A 22,359-nucleotide genomic window follows, 5' to 3' on the forward strand; every position below is an offset into this window, starting at 1 on the left:
CTTGATAAAAATACTTTATCTCGCATGACGTTACACGTCAATCTATAATAAATAAGTTCATTAAGCTTTAATAAGATAAATTTTTGATTATTATCCATTTCTGAAATTTAATATTTTTTATCAGAGTTTATGCTTTTATGACAGAGGAGAGTATTGTTAAAATTTAATCATATTGCTATAAGTATTCGATTTCCAAGATATTTAATCATAAAAAAGTATTACTAAGTTATTAAGTATTGTTAAGATATGAAATAAACTGTTGTTAGTCATAAAATAGTACTCGTAATTTAAATATGAGTCTTCAGATTATATAATGAATAATGCTTGAGCGTTTGAAAAAAAGTATTTTAACTTATAATGTGCATCTGAGTGACAAGACATGTGTGATTACACAGAAATTTAGTTCTTAAAAGTATATGAACGTTTAAGTTAATTTCTAAGAAATATTTAATGTTTGATGTTTGTTCGTTTATTCTAATTTCATTTTATATGGTATTATATTTGTATTTTATTATCTAACGTTAAATTGTAATCTTCTATAATATATTATGATACAAAAAAGATTGTCATTAGGCATAAGATAATATGTATACGTAATTAAAAATGTTAAATCATCACTATTTAAAAAGTGAGTATCAGTACTAGTAGTACTAGTAGTATTAATACCAATTGATACATTAGTACAAAATAGTCATGTATATGCATAAGTTTTTCTTAAAAAATTCAGCTTAATTTAATTTATAAAGTTTAATTTAGGTATAAAAAAGGCAATTATTAGTAACAATACTTAAAATTGTAATGGTAAAAAAGTGTTATAATAGCAGGCCTATGATTACCTACAGTATATTATCAGAAATACTTGCAATACAGTTCCTTGTGAAGCAATACATTAACATATTTATTAATTAGAAATGTGAAAATAAGTGCTGCATATATGCGAAATAAAGAGGATATGATTGAAATTAGACTTTTTCTGAATACCAGCAAACCCTGATGGAATAGATTTCTGCATATTTATCCCTAATTATATCAAAATATATATATTTATATATAACTTTATATAATTATATATAGTTATATGTAATTATATATAGTTATATATGGTAATATACAATTATATATAGTCATATATAGTTATATATAATTATATATAGATATATATAGTTATATATAATTATATAGGGCCATTTTTCATATATAATTATATATGGTATTATATATAATTATATCTAATTATATATAACTTTTTTTACCCGGGCAGAATATAATGAACATTTACACAGTAAAAAAAAATCATAATCGTTTGCAGTTTATGATAAGTAGTTGTGTTATTAATTTATTTCATGTGTTATGGACCAAAACTGTTTGTCTCATGAAGCCTAAATGTAAATATGTCCTAATAATATGCAATGGTTACAAACGAGACGGCCGAAAAAAATTTAAAATAACAATGAATAAACACCTTGTAACTGTTGCGAAAATGCGTTAAATGTTTATTTAAAATTAATTTTACGACCTTTATAATTCGTTATTATAATCTTTATTTTCATAATAAATTAGTTTCGAGTGCCAAAAATTTATATACAGAATCAGCCTTATTGAGTCTTTTATTATACTTTTCGGCGTTCGTATAACATTTCAATATTAAAAATTAATAATTTACCTATCCATTTTGTTAAAATAAGAGATGTTATTTTAGTTTTTCAATTAAACGTGTTTGTACGAAGTACTTAAATTCACACTGATATTCCTCTACGATACGAGTACAATTACGCATTTACCACATACGACGACAACGTTTCCTTATAGAGATAGGTCGGCAAGCGAGCGTTCGGCTCACCCGACCGCGTCGCCGACCCCAGACGACCCAGCCGACCCCAGCCGACCCCGGCCGACCCCAGCCGACCCAGCCGACCTCAGCCGACCCCGGCCGACCCCAGCCGACCCCGGCCGACCCCAGCCGACCCAGCCGACCCCAGCCGACCCCGGCCGACCCCAGCCGACCCAGCCGACCCGTCGTCAGAGCAGCGCGGCGCCCGCCTCGGCGCGCGCGTGCGGCAGCGGCGGCGCGGCACGCCACGCGTCCCGCGCCGGCTCGTACAGCTCGGCGGAGGCCAGCGTGGTGCGCGCGCGGTAGAAGGCGCGCTCGCCCGCGCCCTCGCTGTCGCCGCCCGCCACCACCAGCACGCCGTCCGCCGCGCCCGCCGCGCAGCCCGCGCGCGCCTCGGCCAGGCTGGCGACCTCCTCCCACGAGTCGTCGTCGAAGCTGTACCGCTCGACGGAGGCGAGCACGGTGCGGCGCGGCGCGTTGCCGCCGATGACGTAGAGGTGCGCGCCCAGCACCACGGCGGCGGCCTGCGAGCGCGCGTGCCGCATGGGCGCCAGCGCGCGCCACTTGCGCGAGCCCGGCGCGTAGCACAGCAGGTCGCGCGTGTGCCGCCACGTGTGCGTGCAGCCGCCCACCACGTAGATCAGACCTGCGCGGTTGCCGCCGATCTAATCGTTAAAACCTTCCCACAAAACTGAGTGGCGCATTTTAATTGAATCTTATTTTCGCCCTATTTTATACACCGTAATTTATGTGGCGGCAAATTAAAATTGCTCATTTTAATTTGTCGACACATAAATTAAGGGAAAGAAATAAAAGCAGGGTATGTATTAAGGATCTAACATTTCGAAAAATAATCAATTTAATTTGAAAATTTTCAGTTGACCCTTTTCTTTTTAGGCTGTCCATTCCACAAAATAAGCGAGTCCAGTTTTGTTTACACAGATGAAAGATCAGTATTAAAAATCGATTTTTTTTTTCACATTCCTAATGCGTATACTCGGCATACGACGCCCCTCGCAGAGTCCCGCCCCGCATTATGGTCCTTTTGGCTCCAAGTTATACAATAACGCCCTCGGAAAAAGTACACAGTAACTATATACTTGTACCTACTCTGTGTTACGATAACAATGGAATAACCAAATATAATCAGTAAATATTATATATACACTAGCTTTGCCCCGCGGTTTGACCCGCAGTAATTCGAAAAAAAAAACAGTCTAAGATATTATATAGCCTATAGGCCTTTCTCAGTAAACGGCCTATCAAACACAAAAATAATTTTTCAATTCGATTTGATGGTTCCTGTGATTAGCGTATTCAAACAAACTCTTTAGCTTTATAATATCAGTATAGATACAGATAACGCATAGAACCACATTCATTAGTCGATAAAAACTATATTTTACTAAATTAACGTTGCGTTTAAAAATTCTATATAAAGCATTCGATGATTAAATTTAAGTCGACCAAATGATACCTTCAAAATTGACGACGCCCATCCCGAAACGCGGTTCGGGCATCTTGCCGCAGAGCGTCCACTCGTCGGATATAGGATCGTAGACCTCGACGGAAGAGCCCATGTCGGAGCCCACCCATCCTCCGAAGGCGTACAGGTTACCGTTCCAAGCGGTCAATCCGAATTCGCACCTCGCCTCTTTCATTGGTGCTATGTTTGACCATTTATCAGTCTGAAAAATGTATTTATTGATATGCAAGGAATATAACAAACAGTCCCGGAATTGAATCGAAATCGTTTGCTGATTTTTTAAATATTATTATCATTAGAAGTGACAGTAGTGTGTAATGTATATCTTATGTATGTACAAAATATGTAAGATACATATTCCAAAGCTAAAAAGTACTTTATCATATCGCACCTTCGGTGGAACAAGGGCGTATCTTACAAAAAATCGTAAAATGAGTTAAATATGCAGAAATGCCCAAAAAACACTCTAGTATTTAGTGGGACAAAGACTCCCATTAGATTCACTTTGAAAGTCGCTACACGGCAATAGTGTCTTTGTCATTTTGGATCGATTTGGTGGGCGTTTTGGCGCGACATCGTCTCATTGGTCAGTTGCGCCGTTGACCCCGCGCGCAATGTTTTTATCTTGGAGCGCCAAAGCCGCGAAGGTAAATATGCCTTTTGATATTTGATATTCCTGGAGAGACAAAGTCATATTTAGCACACTTATGCCTTTTTCGTGAGCAAATGCTTGGAAAGACAAAGGCATTGCAACATTTGTGACTTTGTACTTCCAACATTTTTATTATTTTATAGTGTTATGAACAAATGTGGTGTTGTTATTCCAATACATGTTTTATAAAATAGGCATAAAAAAATTCATACTTTCTCATACCGAATTCCTTTCTAATTTTGAGTAGTTCATTACACTGTGACAAATGACATTTTTTTTTATTATAAAATGGTGTTGCTGTTTAAACTCTGAAGCTTTATTCTAAGTTATACAGTTAAATTTTCAGGGAAAAATGGGATCCCGAAGTCGAAAAGTTTTGATGATATTAAATGATGACAAAGACATTCAGAATATCGAAGAAATGCATGTGCCTCAAATTGATAGCATCCAAGCCACCTTCATTGAAGACCACCAGAATAAAAAAATAATCATCATCATCATCATACCAGCTCATGGACGCCCACTGCTGAGCATAAGCCTCCCCTAATGCTTTCGACGACGATCGGTCCTGCGTTGGTTCTTTTTTTTGGCAGCGGGTCTTGAAGAACTTAGACCCCACCGCACGGGCAATTTCCACCAGCCCGTCGTTGAGCCACATTTACGCAGTCGGCCAGGCGACAGGCCAAAGCGATTTTGGAGTTCGAGTTGAAAGCTCTCGGGGTTTTGAATCTGAGCAGGCGCAGGTCGGAGCACAGACCCTATCAGTCGACCCCTCTCAAACTTGACATTGATATTCAATGTGCCTCGGACAAGTCGGTGATCACTTCCTGTTTTCACAGCATTGATCACTAAGACATCACTAAATATGTGCTTGTTTGTCGACATGATAAAGTCTATCTCGTTCCTGACGGTGCCGTCGGGACTCCACCAGGTCCATTTGCGCCGTTCCGGCTTCCTGAAGAAGGAGTTCATTATAAAGAGTCCTTCCTTCTCCATGAAGTCAGTCAGTAGCCAGTCCCGGGAGTTCCGTTGCTCGTATTCAAATTGCTCCACTCACAACTCATCACCGCATCGTCTGCTTAGCTTCACATTGAAGTCCCCCATCACAGCAGTGTAGTGGCATGTAGAGCTATGTATGGCTGTAGAGATTTCCTCATACTTGTAAGAGTAAAGTAAAAACGGACTGATTACTATGGGCAAAGATTTTATAACGTTAATATTGACGCTAATTTTAAAGGTAAATTCCAAAGAGTTTCGCTAGAGTTTTTTAAGATTTTTCAACAGAAGTTCCTAAAAAACATGTTTAATTATAAAACAAAACATTTTTTGCAACAAATAAATTAGTTTCTATTTTTCAAAATCTTTAAAACACGAACGATAAATATGGTCATAATTACAAAACGATTTAAATGTTGGTGGAACAAAGGCATAAATGTACACCTTATTTTGAAAAAAATATTAATAGCAATTAACAAAAAATATTTGGCACTTGCAAACTACATGGCCATATTCACAAATAAATAGGTCGTATTTCATGCAAAGAACAAACACTTTGAAGCAGTACAAAGACGAATAATACGACTCGGAATGTAAAAAAAACTTTAAAATGGCTCTCCTGTAAAATTACAAAAAGTGGATTTGAGCCCTTGTTCCACCAAAGGTGCGATATGATCGACAAATAAAAATTGTCTCATATTCTATCTATATAAATAAAGTCTTGTGTTTTGCAAACGGGACATATTTAATTGATTTGACGAGATTATTGAGTTAAATTTTTATATAATTATATATGATATATATCTTGTTTTTCGGTAACTTAATCTACTACTCTACAACTCTACTACTACTAAAATAGTAAAAAATGCTAACAGCACTACCATTCAAAGTGCTATTTACATATTATTAACTCCCAGTGTTATATCCCGAGACACATTAGTATTAAAACCTACCTGTGGGTCATACACTTCTCCATTGGCTAGTATCTGGCTGCCCTGTTCACCCCCCACCGCATACACTCGTCCACCCAACATCGCAACTCCTGGCTGAATACGTGCAATACCCATCGACGAGAGCTCCTCCCATTCTCTAGAATTATTACCATGTAAGCTTGTATGGAACAGTCTATTATTTGTATAAAACGATAAAAATATATTTGGTATTTTATTGTGCACATAAATCAAAGTATATCTCGGCAGTTAATCAAAATAACTGGAGACTATGTTTGGTTTTTGTGTACATCTTATTTATTATGTGCGTAGACAGTTCGTACCGCCAAAGTTTGACTTATCAATAACAAACAATATTAAATTGTGTAATTGTATTACTTTAAAAAAAAAAATCAAATGAATATAATTTAAAAAAATATATATTTATTAAAGAATTCAAATTATTATTAAAACCCTTTATTTTTTGTTTATTATGTGGTTACTCTGTATTTTCTACTTTTTCAATAATGTGAAATATCAAAGCAATTGTGTTTGATCGCAAACAAAAAAAAAAAAACCGAATTCGATTACATCAACAATTAATTAATACAACGTTACCTACGTTCAGTATTATTATGATGCCGCTAAATGACATTGTGTAATTTAGTTTATTATATTAGACACTTAATTTTAAATAATACTCGTATTTATATATATTACAAACGCGAATATTAATTTGTATGGACATTATTCACTCTTTCACGCAAAAACGATTAAACTGATTGCAATGAAACGTTGGCTGGATGTCCAAAATGACAAAGCCTAATACGCAAGCTAGTCTCCTTTATTTTCATTACTAATGATCCTAAGCGATTGTAACAAGCGAAATAACAATTGCGTTATTTCGCTTCTTCGAACCTACTTAGACTAAAAATAGTCAAATAAATTCTTACTCAAAAAGTATTCATTAGATCTCTATCAAATTTAAATACTACATGATAAAAGACTAGATGACAAGCACCAGCTTTTGATTAAACAAAGCTTCATCAAAATCGGTCCACCTAATAAAAACTTATTGACACACATAGTAAAAAAAAAATACAGTAGGATTAAGAACCTTCTCCTTATTTGAAGTCGGTTAAATATAAGATCGTTCACCGTACCTCTTGTGCAAGTCGAACTTGAGCACCGATGAGAGTATGTTGTCGGCGGCGTGCGGCGGGTGCGGCGCGGCGTCGTGGCACGAGCCGCCCGCCACCACCAGCATGCGACGCGCGCGCGCCCGCGGCTCCGCTGACAGCGACACCAGCGCCCCACGCCCCGATTTCTACGCAACCAACCCAACGACCCAAATATGTTTTTAAACTTGCACGGTCACGACGAACAAGTTTTATTCTACGGGACTTACCGCAAAGTTTATTTTGAAACTTGAACGCCCATGACCATGACGCCGGCAATAACGCCGAAATATCGGGAGCATCAAAATAAAAATCGTGGTAAGTCTCGTAGTATAAAACGCGAGCGATCGAAATGTTAACATCGACTCATTCCCATATTCAAAATTGTTTGGTTATACTCACGGAATCACGGTTTTGCAAAACGAATTGTTTTTTGAATTTAGGAATCGGGCTTAAATTATCTACTTTGTTAATGTTGTTTACTGATGCAATGTTTTTGTAATATTGTAAATTGAAATCAATCGACTCGATGATAGTTAATAGAAATTTGATTTATTTATATTATATTCTTTATTGCACTTAAAAAAAAAAGAAACAAGTAAAAATCATATTTACAAAGAAAGTTGGAAAGGCAAAGGCAAGATTTAATCAATTTTATAAATCTTTTTTAGTAAAATAATTGTATACCTACAATAAAAAATTGTAACACCACAATCCGAATTCCGTATTTGTATGCCTGCATTATTATAAGTATAAATGCATTTTACGTGTCCAATAATTTACTTGTCTTTACTGATTTTAATCAGAAGAAGAAGAAGATACCAATAATTATGATTTTTGACACAGTCGCATAATCGAATACGCCATCCGAATCAGTCGTGAATTTTTTTTTGAATTTTTTTATGCGTTCTTGTTATTAGTGAAAATATTAATATATTAGTGATGGATAAGTTTATTTGTGAAATATGTAACGGTGATGTGTGTTTGATGAAAGTACAAAATAATGGTTTTAATAATACTACTAGTGCCATCTATGATTTGTTATGTGTGCCTACCTAGCTGTCAATAAAAATTAGTCTTTACGAAGTCACTACGCAAGTTTCATTAAAACTAGCTGTGCTCTAGACTTCGTTTGCAGAGTTATAAAATTTTTAAAATAAAAGTAGCCTAAGTTACTCCTTATTATATCAAATATCTGCCAGTGAAATTCCTGTCAAAAAATGTCCAACCGTTTCAGAGATTAGCCGAAACTAACATACAGATAGACAGACAGACAAAAATTGCAAAAAATGTTGTTTTGGTTTATGCATCCTGTATACATATGCATTTAGTAAAAAGCGGTTATTTTAATATTACAAACAGACACTCCAATTTCATTTATTTGTATAGATAAACAATAAGACTAATATCAACACAAAATCCAATATTTTAATAATTGTTAGACTTGCAAATTAAAATGCTAACATGAGTCAAAAGAAAAAAAAGATATAAAAATAGTGATAAAAATTTACGAATATAGCATATTCCATGTTTCAAGCTGCATTCAACATACTTTTTGCAGATACAATTATTATCACAAGATTTGCGTGTCTCAATATTTATTTATTTAAAAAAAAAATGTAATCTATTATAGTCATCTTACCATGTCGACTCGGACTGTTTTTAGAGCCACCACTATCGAAGGATCTTGTACTGTTTTAATTGCATCATCTAAAATTTGTGGTGAAATAAGAGGTAATCGAACGTGACTTAGTACTTCAAAACAGTGACGTCTTCTATTTGCAGGATCATATTCGAGCCACTTTAAGGCCGGGTATAATACCTATATGACAATCAGAATTTTAATTTTTAAACACTGTTCAAAACCAACACAGAAATAACAAAAATTCTACTTAAAATTCTAGTTTTGCTATAATTATGTAAATAGTTTTTAATTAAATGTAATTTTAACTTTCACCTTTTATATACACATTTAAATGAAGTGAAATAATACAATTTTATTTCAAACTCAGTTGATTTTCACAAGTCATTGTAATAATATTTTCAGGTCATTTGAAGATCAAAATCATTTATTACATTCTTTCTATACATGTAATTTTAAATTTTCAGACCGAAGTCGGTATTTGACAAATATAAATCACAAAAATCATTATCATTATTATTATCATCAACATTATTTCAAAATTTTCTATTATTTTTCTTATTAATCTAATATTCAAAAAAAAAAAAAAAAGAAACAAATCACCTGTGCTTCATTATCTACTTTTAGTTGTTCAGATGACAGAAGTGTATTGAGTTGTTGCAAAGGTAACTCTAATAGTTCATCTCCATTTGCTACCAAATTCCAGTTAGCCTGAGCATGTGCTAAAGCTTCTTCAGCCAATTCAATACAATTATGAGTTTCTGCAAACCTTTAATTACAAAAGATAATATGATCAGAAGCATAAATTTACTGTCAGTTAATTTAGAAAAAAAAATAAAGTTTATTTGTTCATCTATATTTATTTGAAATGTTACTAATGAAAATTGCATAATTTATACTAAAATTACTTAAAATATGACATTTATTAATAGTATAAAATCTTTTGACATTTATTTACATACAAAATAATCATGTATCATACAAAATAGTTAAATAGTACTAAAAGAAAAAAATAACTATTTAACAATTTTACCTAAAAATGCCAAGTGCATTTGAAGGATGTAATTCCCTCTTTAAAAATTCACCACATCCAATTACAAGCTCTCTAAGTTGAAACATATCAGCTGCTATCATTAAGTGCTGCACTGTTGCTTTATCAATCTCAATTTCCCCTGTTTTGTCAGAAAACAAACAAAAAATACATTCAAATACAAATTGACAAAATATAAGCCATATGATTACTTTATCAGAGCATTACCAGTATAAATAAAATCAATTATCATTGGAAGTATCCCTGGAGGTACACTGGGAAGAATCACACGACCTTTTTGACTTTCTTCTAAGCCCACATTGAACATTGCATCAAAGTATTCACAGCTCGCAGCCAGTACAACTCGATGTGCCTAAATAATTTTTAAATCATAATTATCCTAAAAATTTTCATTTATTTAACACTTACGAATAAGGCAATATTTTCTATTAATTCTAAACAATAAAAATTTCTTGAATTAAATAAATGAACGCATACTTTATAACAATCACAATAGAATTCTCAGTTTCAACACTTTTTGGTCTAATTAGATTCATTTTATGATATAAAAATCAAATGGATCAAATGAATTTTTTTGTGTAACAAAATGTCTATGGGATAGTTTTAGTAAGTTTGTGTTTTAATTCAATCTTATTTGATATTTTTAAATCTAGAATAACACATTGTATGTTTATTCAAGTTTCTAACAAAGAAAATGTGTAACTTTAAATTTTCATGAAATTACTTTTACATGAAATTACTTAGTACTTATGCAAAAAGTAGATATTGGGTAGTCCACAAAATGATGAGTCAGAAAAAACTACTTTATTTATAAGAAAGGACTGCTCTATTAGAATATATTTAAGCTTACCCTGACTTTTGTTTTTCCAGAAATGAGATCAATGTCACAGAATCTGCCATCTCGCCTAAAGTGATTTAGATTAATAGAGACTTTGTTAGCATATTCGCAACACTTGTAGGGTCTGGTACCCTCTTTATTAATGATTTTATCATATAAAGTTGAAGACATTATTTCGTCGTTACAGTGTTAAACTTATCATATCTTATTTTTAACATATCCCTACATTACGTTTAAGATTTTACGAACTTGGGACGAATAGCACAATACCCGTGTATAAATTATAGTGTAAAATAGAAACAATTTAAAAACTAATAAATCTCACTGATTACTGACAAATTCACACATCACTGTCAGTTATCATAAGCAAAGAGCACAGATTTGGTAAAGATAAAGGCCGCGTTCCACTAAGTGTCCGCAACGATCGCGGTGCCCACTTCCACCACCTAAGGTTCCACCCATAGAGCAACACGGAGGGGAGTAGCCATTGCGTCTGCTACCGATACAAAATAGTCTGTCATTTTTTGCGGGGGGAAATTACACACATGCACACTTTATCTAATTCCCACACAAAAATAATCGTCTGTCACTACGAAACTCACACATACCAAATTAAAGTCACACTTACATTTTTCACACACACATAGATACATTCTGTGTCATTACAGTATAATGACATGCTGCAACTACACTGACAAGTTGCTTACAGCCATGGTTGTAACAACTGTCGATATGCATTATCGATAAATTCAAGTACTCGGTTAGAGTAATAAGGTTTTTAAAGTGATACAAAGGTAAGATGTTATTATAAAAATAGACTTAATTTATTATATACTACAAATCAAACATCTTCATGTAAAATAAACGATTATAAAGAGTAAAGATTTGATTGTTTGTTTGTTAGCATTGAATGGGCTCCGAAACTACTGGACCGATTCAAAAACTTATTTCACTGTTGAGAAGCTACACTATCTTTGAGCGACATAGGTTATACTATATTTTCAAAAATATTAGGGATCCTTACTAAAACTCCAATAATGTAACCCAAGGGATAAAAAAAATAACCTAAAAAATTCCTTACATTGCGTACGCTGCAAAAACTAATGATAATAGAAATATATAATGTAGTAAGACTTTGTACAACACATCATTATCTACAATAATTGTATTTGCTCGCAAACGAAAACAAAACTGACTTCAATTACATTGACAAGTAATACAATATACGTAATATATACGCGTTATCAAAGGTTACTCAAAAAGTTGTTATCAGATCTCAATGAAATTTAAACGCGACCACATGATAAACATCAGCTTTCTGTTAAATTAAAAATCACCAAAATAAGTTCACCCAGACAAAAGTTCTGAAGTAACATACATAAAAAATACAGTCGAATTGAGAACCTCCCCTTTTTGGAAGTCAGTTAAAAAGTGTCGCGACAGCCTATGTCTAACTATTATAATTATGTCACAATACGTTTGGTGCAACGTTGTTGTGCCAAACAATGCCATTCTACAATAAACGATTTAAAGTTAACATACATTGTGAGGAGTTGATGATGTACACGGTGATGTCAACGAATCGGGAGTAGGGAGCGTAACACTAATGGCATCATAAGATGATAGCTTGTCATCTGCTAGATTTAATGATTTTTTGATGACTCTGAAAGGATTGACATTGTTCATTTTCAAAGTTGATAAATCTAAGCTTCATTTCACTACTATGACTAAGGTGAACCATATCTTGATTACCTTGTACATCAGACAAAAAAAAAACTTACAGGACAAAAACAGTGTGGCGTTAGTGTTGGTTTGGTGCCCTCGACTAATCCTTCTATTGTTCGCCAACACTTAAAAATTAGTGGTATTGATATGATCTGAACAAATTGCACTATTTTTTGTGGGCTTCCAAGTTAATCTGTTATTACCATTTTTTTCCATGTATCCCTTAAATTTGGATTTTTTGGAAAACCTGCCAAATTTTTATATAAAACATTATGGTGGAAGTTCACATTAAGTAATTCTAGTAAAATGTATTAATACTCATAATACCTTTATTATATTTAATTTAATGCAATTTTATTATATAACTATGTTTATTAAAAAAAGCTAGCAATATAATATTTTAAATAAATCAAAATCTCAAAAATGTCTGTCTCCTCTTTTGCCTTTGCCATTTTTATCGATAACCATCTACAAACAAACCGGTAACAACACTAACGCTCGGCGACAGTGACTTCTCGGAAATAGACTCCGATCAGTCGCTCGACTGATCCGCATATTGTATGCGGGCGAGCGGCCTGTGTTGGTAAACAAATCGAGTCAACACGAACGATAATATTTGTAATTTTTAAGTTTAAAAAAGGTTTAAAAGAAGTATTAAAGTAATAATTTGATTAAAAAATACTTACGTATGAAAGGTAACGGCATGTTTTAGTAAATTTGACGTGGCAGATCTTTTTTTGCAGTAAAAAACAGAACAATTTGGCATTTTTTGAAGGACGTTGATTCAATCGCGCAACTAGATTTAGTCTAGTAATCAGTGTGGCGGCAAGTAGTTTTATTGTTTGCATATGGCCATTTGGCCTTATACCTTGACAGAGGGGAACGCCTGTACATGGCTACTCCCCTCCGTGTTGCTCTTTGGGTTCCACCTAAGGCCCACGGTCGTCGAAAGCAGATTCTCGACGTCATAGATGAAATCACTGTTCGCGACCGCAAAACACTTAAGCGAAATATATAAAAGGCATGTAAGACCCACAACGCCGTCAATCACGACAGCTGAAATTGCCGTTCCACCAACGTAAAAAACGCCGCAGGCGTTGTGGGCGAATTTTATGAGTGAAAAGTATATTTGGGCGCTGTCAAGTATTAGGTGTCAGCTATATGATCACAATATGGCGGGATAGTGAAAACATGCAGCTGTGGGGTTTTGAGTGAATACTTCAATTGGATTGGAGTAAAACTTAATTCAACATGGATTCGAGAGAATTTATCGTTTCGTTTTTGCAGAACCGCATGAGAGATAACATCCTCAATTTGTTATTGAAAAAAATTTTTTTTTTTAATTCCTGCCACATTTTGATGAAAGCTAACTTTGACCCACCTATATTTTGTGGGCGATGTGGTCGCGAACAGAGACGTCATCTATAACGTCGAGTGACCACTCGCGATGACCACGGGCCTTAGGTGGAACGATAGAATGAGCACCGCGGGCGCTGCGGACGCTTAGTGGAGCGCAGCCGTAGGTGTTAAGATTTTTCTCACAGATTAGTATTTTGCTCAAGCTTCCTGTCACTAGTCACATCAAGAATTTTAAATGTTATTGTAACAATTAGGTACTATAATTAAAATGCAAATATTTTGAGCTATGTGCTACTATCTGTACAAGCCGTAATACATAAATAGATAAATAAATAAACAAACCTACTAATTAAGAAAAAAAAAGCTGATCTCCCGTTTTGAACCGAAAAAAAATCCGATGATCCGTTAAGAGTTCAAAAAATTTTTCAAGTTAGTTATAATGGTAGTTAGTGAGTTATTATATAGTAGCACTAGCAGCTAACTTAATTTTTGGTAGCGAATTATTGACGCTCGCTTCAGCCTGTAATATCCCACTACTGGGCCTCTTTCCCCATGTAGGAGAAGAAACAGAGCTTAATCCACCACGCTGCTCCAATGCGGGTTGGCGGATATATTCCCTACTATGAGTAACGATCGCTATCAGGTGTACATGATAATAACCGGGACCGACGGCTTAACGTGCTCTCCGAGGCACGGTGGGGAGACCCACACGGACTGCACAAACACAAATTATTGACGAGGGCATCGTAAATCTCAATTGCGAGCTCAGAGTGAAGACTGACCGTAACAGCAAAGAATATTTTAAGCAGTCCTCAATTTTTTATTAAATTTAGCGAAAGCAAAGAAAGCGCTAGCTTAAGCTTATGAGCCCATCTGATTTTTAGAAATAAAATTTAATACAAAAGCCTATATATACTATAGTACTAAAAGCTATATTTATAACTCAACTAGCTGTGCCTGCGGCTTCGCCCGCGTTGAAATCAGTTTGTCACAAAGTTTTCCCGGCAAACTTCCAGTGAAACTCTCATCAAAATCGACTTAGCCGTTACGTAAACCTTCCTCTTGAAGCCCTGTCTACATTGATGACACCGCATGAAAATCTGTTCAGTAGATTTTGAGGGAATCGATCACATACGCTTTTGAGGACTTTGTTTTATAATACACTAACTGTTGCCCGCGACTACGTCCGCGTGGTTATGAATATATGCATTACTATTAAGATGCTTAACGCAAATTATTTTTTTATTTCAGTCACTTGAAATGCTTAGCACTCTGAGTAACTTTATTAAAGGCACAATTTAGTATAATTAATAGTTATTTTTATAAAACATCTCTATACACAACATTTTTGTTTTATTTTCAGGCTGCAGTATAAATAACTCATCAGGCGAACTTATAGCTGCTGTATATGTTTCATACAAACTATCAAGCCCAATTAAACCCCCTTAGCGGTGGAATATCGCAAAATCCGTTCTTAGCGGACTTCTACTAACTATAATCTGCCTCCCTGCTAAATTTCATGTTTGTCATCTGTGTTTGACAGAGTGAAAGTGGAAAACCTACAAGAAAAGGAAAATGGGTATGTAGAGAAACTGAAAGAAAGTTTTAAAGGCATAAAAGAGATAGGTGTGATTGAAGATTTGTGGGATAAATTTAAGAAAGGGGTCGTGAATGTTGCTATTGAGGTATGCGGGGTAGCTAAAAGAAGGAAAGGAAGAAAGAACTATAATGTGTGGATGGATAAAGATGTACAAAAGGCTGTGCAAGAAAAGAAGAAAGCGTGGTTGGACTGGTTAGCGACAAAAGCTAACCAAAAAGTTCAAAAGGCAACGGATGACGAGATAAAGGAAGCAAGAACGAAGTATAAAAGATTGAAATTAGCGGCGAAAGAAGTTGTGTCTAGAAAGAAAGAAGAACGAAATGATGATTTTGATAGACCGCTCACTGAAGATTTCCAGTTAAACATCAAGTTTTTTCTGGAAATCCATCAAAACAGTCAGAGGAGAAACTTCTACCTCGGAACTGAGTACAATCAGGAGTCAAGATGGGAGCATTATAAAATGAGAAGAATGTGTGTTAAAGAGATGCAAAGAGTATTTTGAAAGTTTTGTTCGAAAGAGAGGAACTGCAGGTACAACATACGACACCTTCCATGGAAGATTATACTCTATAAAGGGTGATGAAAGTGAGATAAGCATGGATGAAATAGTGAGAGCGTTGAAAATTATGAGATTAGGTAAGACTGCAGGGTATGACAGGATTACCGTCGAAATGCTGAAGGCTGGACATGGCATAGTGGCGAGCCAGCTGTACCGCTTTTCAATTTGTGCTGGCGAAATGGGCAAGTACAGGAAGACTGGTGCAAAGCCGTAATCGTCCCATATTACAAGGGAAAAGGGTTGTGAATGAAACAGACGATAAAGTATGGGATGCACAAGCGGGATTTAGAAAGGGAATGGGATGTACGGATCAGGTCTTTTCTTTGCGGTGTATAGCCGCAAAATGTTTGGCCAAAAACAAAAAAGTCTGTTGCCCGTTCGTGGATTTAGAAAAGGCTTATGATAGAGTGATGAGGAATGAATTATGGTCAGCATTGTCCGTGAATGGTGTGAGCAGTGTCCTCATACGAGCATTGCAATCTCTATAAAGGGATTCTAGTGCTTGTGTGAGGATAAATGGGGCATACACTGAATGGTTTAATATCGAAAAAAGTCCTCAAAGAAAAGGGTCTAGAATAAAGGCCAGGTCAAGAGTACCCTAAACCGAAGAGCATGTATGAAAGGAATAATGAAAGTGGACGAAGCGAAAGAAGTATGTGTGGCTACCTACCACATCGAACTATTATTACTTAAGTAGTAATAGTAATTCAATGAGGCTACTACAAGATAACTTACCTGACACCGATACCTTTACCATTTAACCTTACCGATACCTTTACCATAAAAATACCTTCACCGTTCATAACCTTAACCATTACCGTTATCAAGATACATTGACGTGTTCGTGAAACAGAAAGTACATAGCTCTGAAAAGAACTGTTTTATGTTCAAGAAACATGACGTCTTTAGCTCTGAAAAAAACTGTTTGAAAATAGCACAACACACCATGCGAGCGGATGCTTTGATTCAACTGAGGTAGGGCACAGCAGGAATTTCCTGCTCAAAATATGGAGCAGCCCGACTGGGGTAGTACCTCGACCTTACAGAAGATCACAGCAAAATAATACTGTTTTCAAGCAGTATTGTGTTCCTGTTGGTGAGTAAGGTGACCAGAGCTCCTGGGGGGATTGGGGATTGGGTCGGCAACGCGCTTGCGATGCTTCTGGTGTTGCAGGCGTCTATAAGCTACGGTAATCGCTTACCATCAGGTGAGCCGTACGCTTGTTTGCCGACCTAGTGACATAAAAAAAAAAAAAAAAAAAAAATGCACCAGCAATCACATGCACAGAAGTCTTCAAGCTAACTTGTACGTATTCTTCATGCATATCTTCACGAAGTACAATCACTCCGCCGCCGAGTGAAGTACACGTAAGACATCTGTTCGTCGCGCCGATCGCCGCCGAAAAGAGCGAGCCGCGGGAACGTATATTCTATTTATAATTATCGCTCTGTGCTACCGTGCCTCCGACTCGCAACGATGCGCATGAGTCATCGACAGCGGCACGCGCGGAAAAAGAGAGCCACGCGCGAGAAAGAGACGCAAGGCTTAGACAATAAACATCTGCGATTGGTCATAAAAACTTATGAACTATTGTGATACTTACTTTTTATTATTAATCATTTTATATAAATATTACCATTTTTTATGCAAATATATTCGATCGACACCTTCTGATCAAGACTTTCATTCCGACACTACAATAGTCCCTACAGTGGTGACCCCGACGTGATACGTATACTTAGGTAGCCACATATGTAAGGATCGTAGCAAGTGGAAAGAAGTGGTCTCTGCCTACCCCAACGGGAAAGAGGCGTGATTATATGTATGTATGTATGTATGTATGTAAAAATACCGTTGTTACTTGTATCGGGTAATGCATAATTTATTTAAAAAAAACATAGAACTTTAAGAAACATAAAAAACAAATTAAAGTACCAAAATTCTATATAAAAATATTTTATAATTTAATTTTTACGTATAGAAATATAAAAATTATGTTTTGAAGTTTCTACTTCCTGTTGTCAAACTCATTTATGAATTTATTATGATTATCAGAGCGCATGCGTCTAACAATATTCGTCTTTCGGCCATATTGTTATGACGCATACAAGATCATAGGTCTCCGCCAGTGACGAGTCTTCTCGCAGTTGACGTGGCTACTACGTACCGTCCCGTTCGCCCACTCCGGACGCAGCATATACGGTGACGAGGAATACGTAACTGGTGAGTGCTCGTACTGAAGACATCTTGCGGTCTGTCACGCTCGCTTACATTTGGCTTGTTAATTATGGTTATTTTGTACGTTGCCATTTAACTATTATAAATATACTGGAACTTAAAGCTTGAAAAATATCTTGCGTATAAGCTAAAAGACGCAATAGGAAAATTTCCTTGCAATGACGCGATGATTCCCATTTAGAATGCTTCTATCGAGTGTATAATCGAAGCAGATAATAATATCAACGAATCGTTTTACAAGTTTAGTGTATCTGAAGTTCAAGGAATACACAGAATGGTGACCTTGAATATTTTAGGTGATCATAGTGGGCATGGACGGAATGGTGGAGGAGAACGGCACATCTGGCGCATCAGGCGTCGCAGATCCTTTGGCGAGTGCTGCCTCTTCAGCCAGCACCACGCCTCACGTCGTCGTTACCAGCATTGTGCAACTAACGTTGCCTACCCAGGCACCGTCAGCACAGGTGTTTGTTTTGATAATTATCAACAATGTAACAGTCAAAACTGATAAAAAAATATATTTGTAGTTTGTGATTTTAAGAATTGCAGTGTTTGTTTTTAAGTTTATGTGGATTTATGTTATAAAATTTCACACCTTGGATCACCTGTATTCTTACAATAGTGATGGACAAATAAATGTTTGGTTACAGGTCCAATCAGTAATACAACCTAATCAACAGTCTGTTATTCAGACAGCATCTAATATACAGACAGTGCAGTTACCTAAAGGAAATGTTATATTGGTTAGCAAACCAAGCTCAGTTATACACACTACTCAAGGAACTTTGCAAACATTACAGGTAATGTACATTATTATGAACACATTGAGTGTTATTATTAAAATTGTTATTAACATTATTCACCATTATTAACCTTTTGTTTTAATAGATCAAGCCCGAACCAAACACAGTAGTAAATACACAGGGACAGTCATGTAGTGATGAAAGCTGTAGTGATGATGAAAGTCCAAAAAGAAATAAATACAGAGAAATGTTAACTCGACGTCCATCTTATAGGAAAATACTAAATGACCTAGGAGGTGCCGAAATAGCTGGTACGTGTTTCAAATCTACAATCTCACAGCGTTAATGTGGTACATAAAAGTCAACTTACAATGTGGTTAAAGTGAAAAAGATATAAGGAATGTGCTTTTTATTTTGATCAATATAATGTATCGAATTGGGACTTAAAATCTCAACAAATTATTTTTAAACAATTTCTAAAGAAGTAAGGAATATTTACAAACATTTACACTCTTTATAAATGAATATTTATTTAGTGTGTCAAAATGATTTATTTTCAATTATGGTAATAAAATATAAAATAAGGATCAATGGCAAATTCAATTATATTGTGTGGATATCCACATATAAGGTAATGATAATAATTACAGAAAATCGCATGGGAACTAAAGCGGGATTGGAAAATGAAGTGTCGCTGCCACCTTCTTTAGCGTTTGCTCCAGGTTAGTTAAATGTGCTGCAGCTGACACTTTTGTTTTGTGTGCAACATGTGTCACTAACCTGTTAGTCATCATAATTATTTGTTCTTCAATTCTATGCCTCATAACATTAGGCTTTTTAAATTCTGTCAATTACTATTTTTAATATTTTTTTCTCAATCATCATTCGTTTTTATAGCATTGAAAACAACAAAATATATTTTGAGATAGCATTTTTTCTATACATTCTGTATCAATATTTTAATAGTAGCGCATTGTTAAAATTTTTGTAATTTTAATTTTGTTAAAAAAAAATTCTAACTGGTGTCGTTTTTACTTATGACGTTCATTTATAACAGTTTGTATCTATCATTTTTGTTTTAATATCTGCTCATGGACACGTAAATATAACATTTTTAATATAACAATATTTAAAACAAACGTAAATTAATTAAAGACATTACAAAAAAATTAATGTTGGGAAATTATTTTGAAATAACAAACATGTTATCCTTTGTAAGAAGGATGACGTAATCGACGAAAGCTATAAGACGATGACGTCATGTTTGTATAAATGTCGAATGAATAATGCTATGTAAATGTTTAACTCACTTTAAAGCATTTTGAAATTCAAATGAAAGTTATAATAATAATGTTTTACATTTATTTTCTATAGTGTAAATATTAGTAGACATTAAACTTTAAACGAATATCAATATATATCTGTAACAATTTTTATATATATTATTGATTAGATTTCTGTTGAAAACAGCACAATCTTTATATCTCACAAAAATTTTACAATTCGAATGTAATAACATTGGAGTTGACATTTTATAATACTTTAACGCCATTTATGTTGAAAAATATTTTTTGTAATATTAGATAAGATTTTTAATGGAACCGTTTTATAGTGATTCCAGCTGGTGCCTTGCAGACAGAAAGTGGTTTGCATACATTGGCTGTGTCAGGTGCAACCGGTGGTGGGGCGATAGTCCAATACGCGCCAAATCAGGATGGACAATTCTATGTTCCGGGTTAGATATTATTTTTAAATATTCTATTTCTGATGACGAATATTAAAATATCAAAAACATTGGGAAGTCATGAATAAATCGTACTATAATTGCAGGGCCAATTTTAGAAGATCAAACACGAAAGCGTGAACTTCGGCTATTAAAAAATCGCGAAGCAGCAAGAGAATGTCGACGTAAGAAAAAAGAATACATAAAATGTCTTGAAAATCGAGTGGCAGTATTAGAGAATCAAAACAAAGCCCTTATAGAAGAACTAAAATCACTTAAAGAACTATATTGCCAACAAAAAACTGAATGAGGTCCAGCCGGCTAACCAGGTGTGCCGCTGCCCTGCCGGTAAGAGCCTAGAGGCACACATATTTTGCGCAATTGTACTGCAGTCAAAGTACACACTTGGTTGCGTCCAGGTAAAGTGCCGACCGAGGTGGACTGAAAAGATGACTAATTATAAATTTCTTAAAACTAATTAGTTTTGACATTAAAAAAAAAATATTCAAATTACTATTGCAAAATGCATCTAAACATTTGACATTCATTTTATTTAATTAAATGAAGTATATAAAATAAAATTATTGGTAACATCTATACTTAAACAAGTGCTATCAAAAGTTATGAAATAATAGTTGAAGTTTATTAAAAATAACAAAAAATGTGTCAAGAAAATTAACACTGCTGCAGTACAAACTGCTAATTAAATTAACTGCAACTAATTTTTCCCAAAATAGATTATGATTTTGTTATATGATTTTTATGTTTTATATGAGTAATTTAGTTTATTGTTACTGAAACTAATATATTTTTTACCAAAAATTAGGTAATATTATCTTTACTACTGTACTAAATAAATAACTGAATAAATAAGATTGAAGGTTCAATTTATAATTGGTTGATTCATTTTGAACAAGTAAAGTTTTACAGAAAAATATATATTATTAGATTCAGTACTGTATTGTTAGACTATTAATATAAACTAATCTATTAATTTGAAACAAAACATCTTCTTTTAATTAAAATAAAATAATATCTATGTGACAAAGGTGTAAACAGAGTCTCTGTTCCTTTTATACCTTATTTTTATGTATACAAATGCATTGATTCATAAAAGTTACATGTACTAGACAATATTTTGTTATTGAAATTTTTCAAACACAAATTATTAACTTTTTGTCATCATATTGCACTTTTACGAAGACGAAGATTAGTTATTTAAGACCCTCATTTTTCAGAAGTGTTCAAACAACTTTCTAATACTAAAACTGTTAATTTAACTTTTGTTTTGTTTGTTAAAAACTTGAAAATTTGAGAATTTTTACTTCTCTAGTTTGAATGTATTATTTTAATGAATCAAGTATAGTCAACCAACTCAACGCCTTCTTAGAACCGTGTATTCTAATTGTTACTTAGAACACATACCTTTAGAGTATGTGGAGTAATTATCTAGGGTTGAGATGTAAGGATAGATTTATTATTTCCTTAGTAGGATCCAGGATTAATATCGCAAGCTCAGCTTCACATAAAATATGTATAATAAATACACTTTAACATAACGCCTGCGCTATGTTTAATGAATGGAAAATAACTCTCTACTGAAAGTTTTAATTCACTTCAACTGTTATTTAATATAATATTGATTTAACAAATTAAAGTAGTTGTATGCATTGATTTTACACTTTAACCTTTGTTATATTTTATAATGTTACCACTTAAATAGAAAGGTATTTTATATCAATTTGTGTATTATACAAAAAATGTGAGATGATTGTGTATTACAGAAAAAATATTTTTTTAAAATACTC

At 34.4% G+C, this 22,359-nt stretch overlaps 2 protein-coding genes across 5 annotated transcripts; one reads left to right on the forward strand and one right to left on the reverse strand.

The window, feature by feature from the left end:
• Positions 1 to 2,019: 2,019 nt before the first annotated feature.
• On the reverse strand, positions 2,020 to 18,310 carry LOC123653554 (actin-binding protein IPP-like). Its single transcript, XM_045589544.1, has 10 exons — positions 18,011 to 18,310; positions 10,616 to 10,670; positions 9,973 to 10,117; positions 9,748 to 9,886; positions 9,318 to 9,483; positions 8,715 to 8,894; positions 7,058 to 7,221; positions 5,919 to 6,054; positions 3,309 to 3,519; positions 2,020 to 2,477 (listed from the first exon to the last, which is right to left on the reverse strand). Exons 1-10 carry the CDS (start codon positions 18,091 to 18,093, stop codon positions 2,020 to 2,022), a joined length of 1,737 nt encoding a protein of 578 aa, XP_045445500.1. The 5' UTR covers positions 18,094 to 18,310.
• Positions 17,883 to 21,132, forward strand: LOC123653556 (cyclic AMP response element-binding protein B). Of its 4 annotated transcripts, none has more exons than XM_045589545.1 (7): positions 17,883 to 18,070; positions 18,382 to 18,549; positions 18,736 to 18,885; positions 18,974 to 19,139; positions 19,479 to 19,550; positions 20,441 to 20,563; positions 20,659 to 21,132. In XM_045589545.1, exons 2-7 carry the CDS (start codon positions 18,397 to 18,399, stop codon positions 20,859 to 20,861), a joined length of 867 nt encoding a protein of 288 aa, XP_045445501.1. In that variant the 5' UTR covers positions 17,883 to 18,070; positions 18,382 to 18,396; the 3' UTR covers positions 20,862 to 21,132. The 4 variants fall into 4 exon arrangements, with proteins under 4 accessions (XP_045445501.1, XP_045445502.1, XP_045445503.1 ...); XM_045589546.1 differs by having other exon boundaries at positions 20,671 to 21,132; XM_045589547.1 differs by lacking the exon at positions 19,479 to 19,550.
• Positions 21,133 to 22,359: the final 1,227 nt, after the last annotated feature.

This window comes from Melitaea cinxia, chromosome 5, assembly GCF_905220565.1.
Source record: "Melitaea cinxia chromosome 5, ilMelCinx1.1, whole genome shotgun sequence".
In the NCBI taxonomy this organism is placed as follows: domain Eukaryota; kingdom Metazoa; phylum Arthropoda; class Insecta; order Lepidoptera; family Nymphalidae; genus Melitaea; species Melitaea cinxia.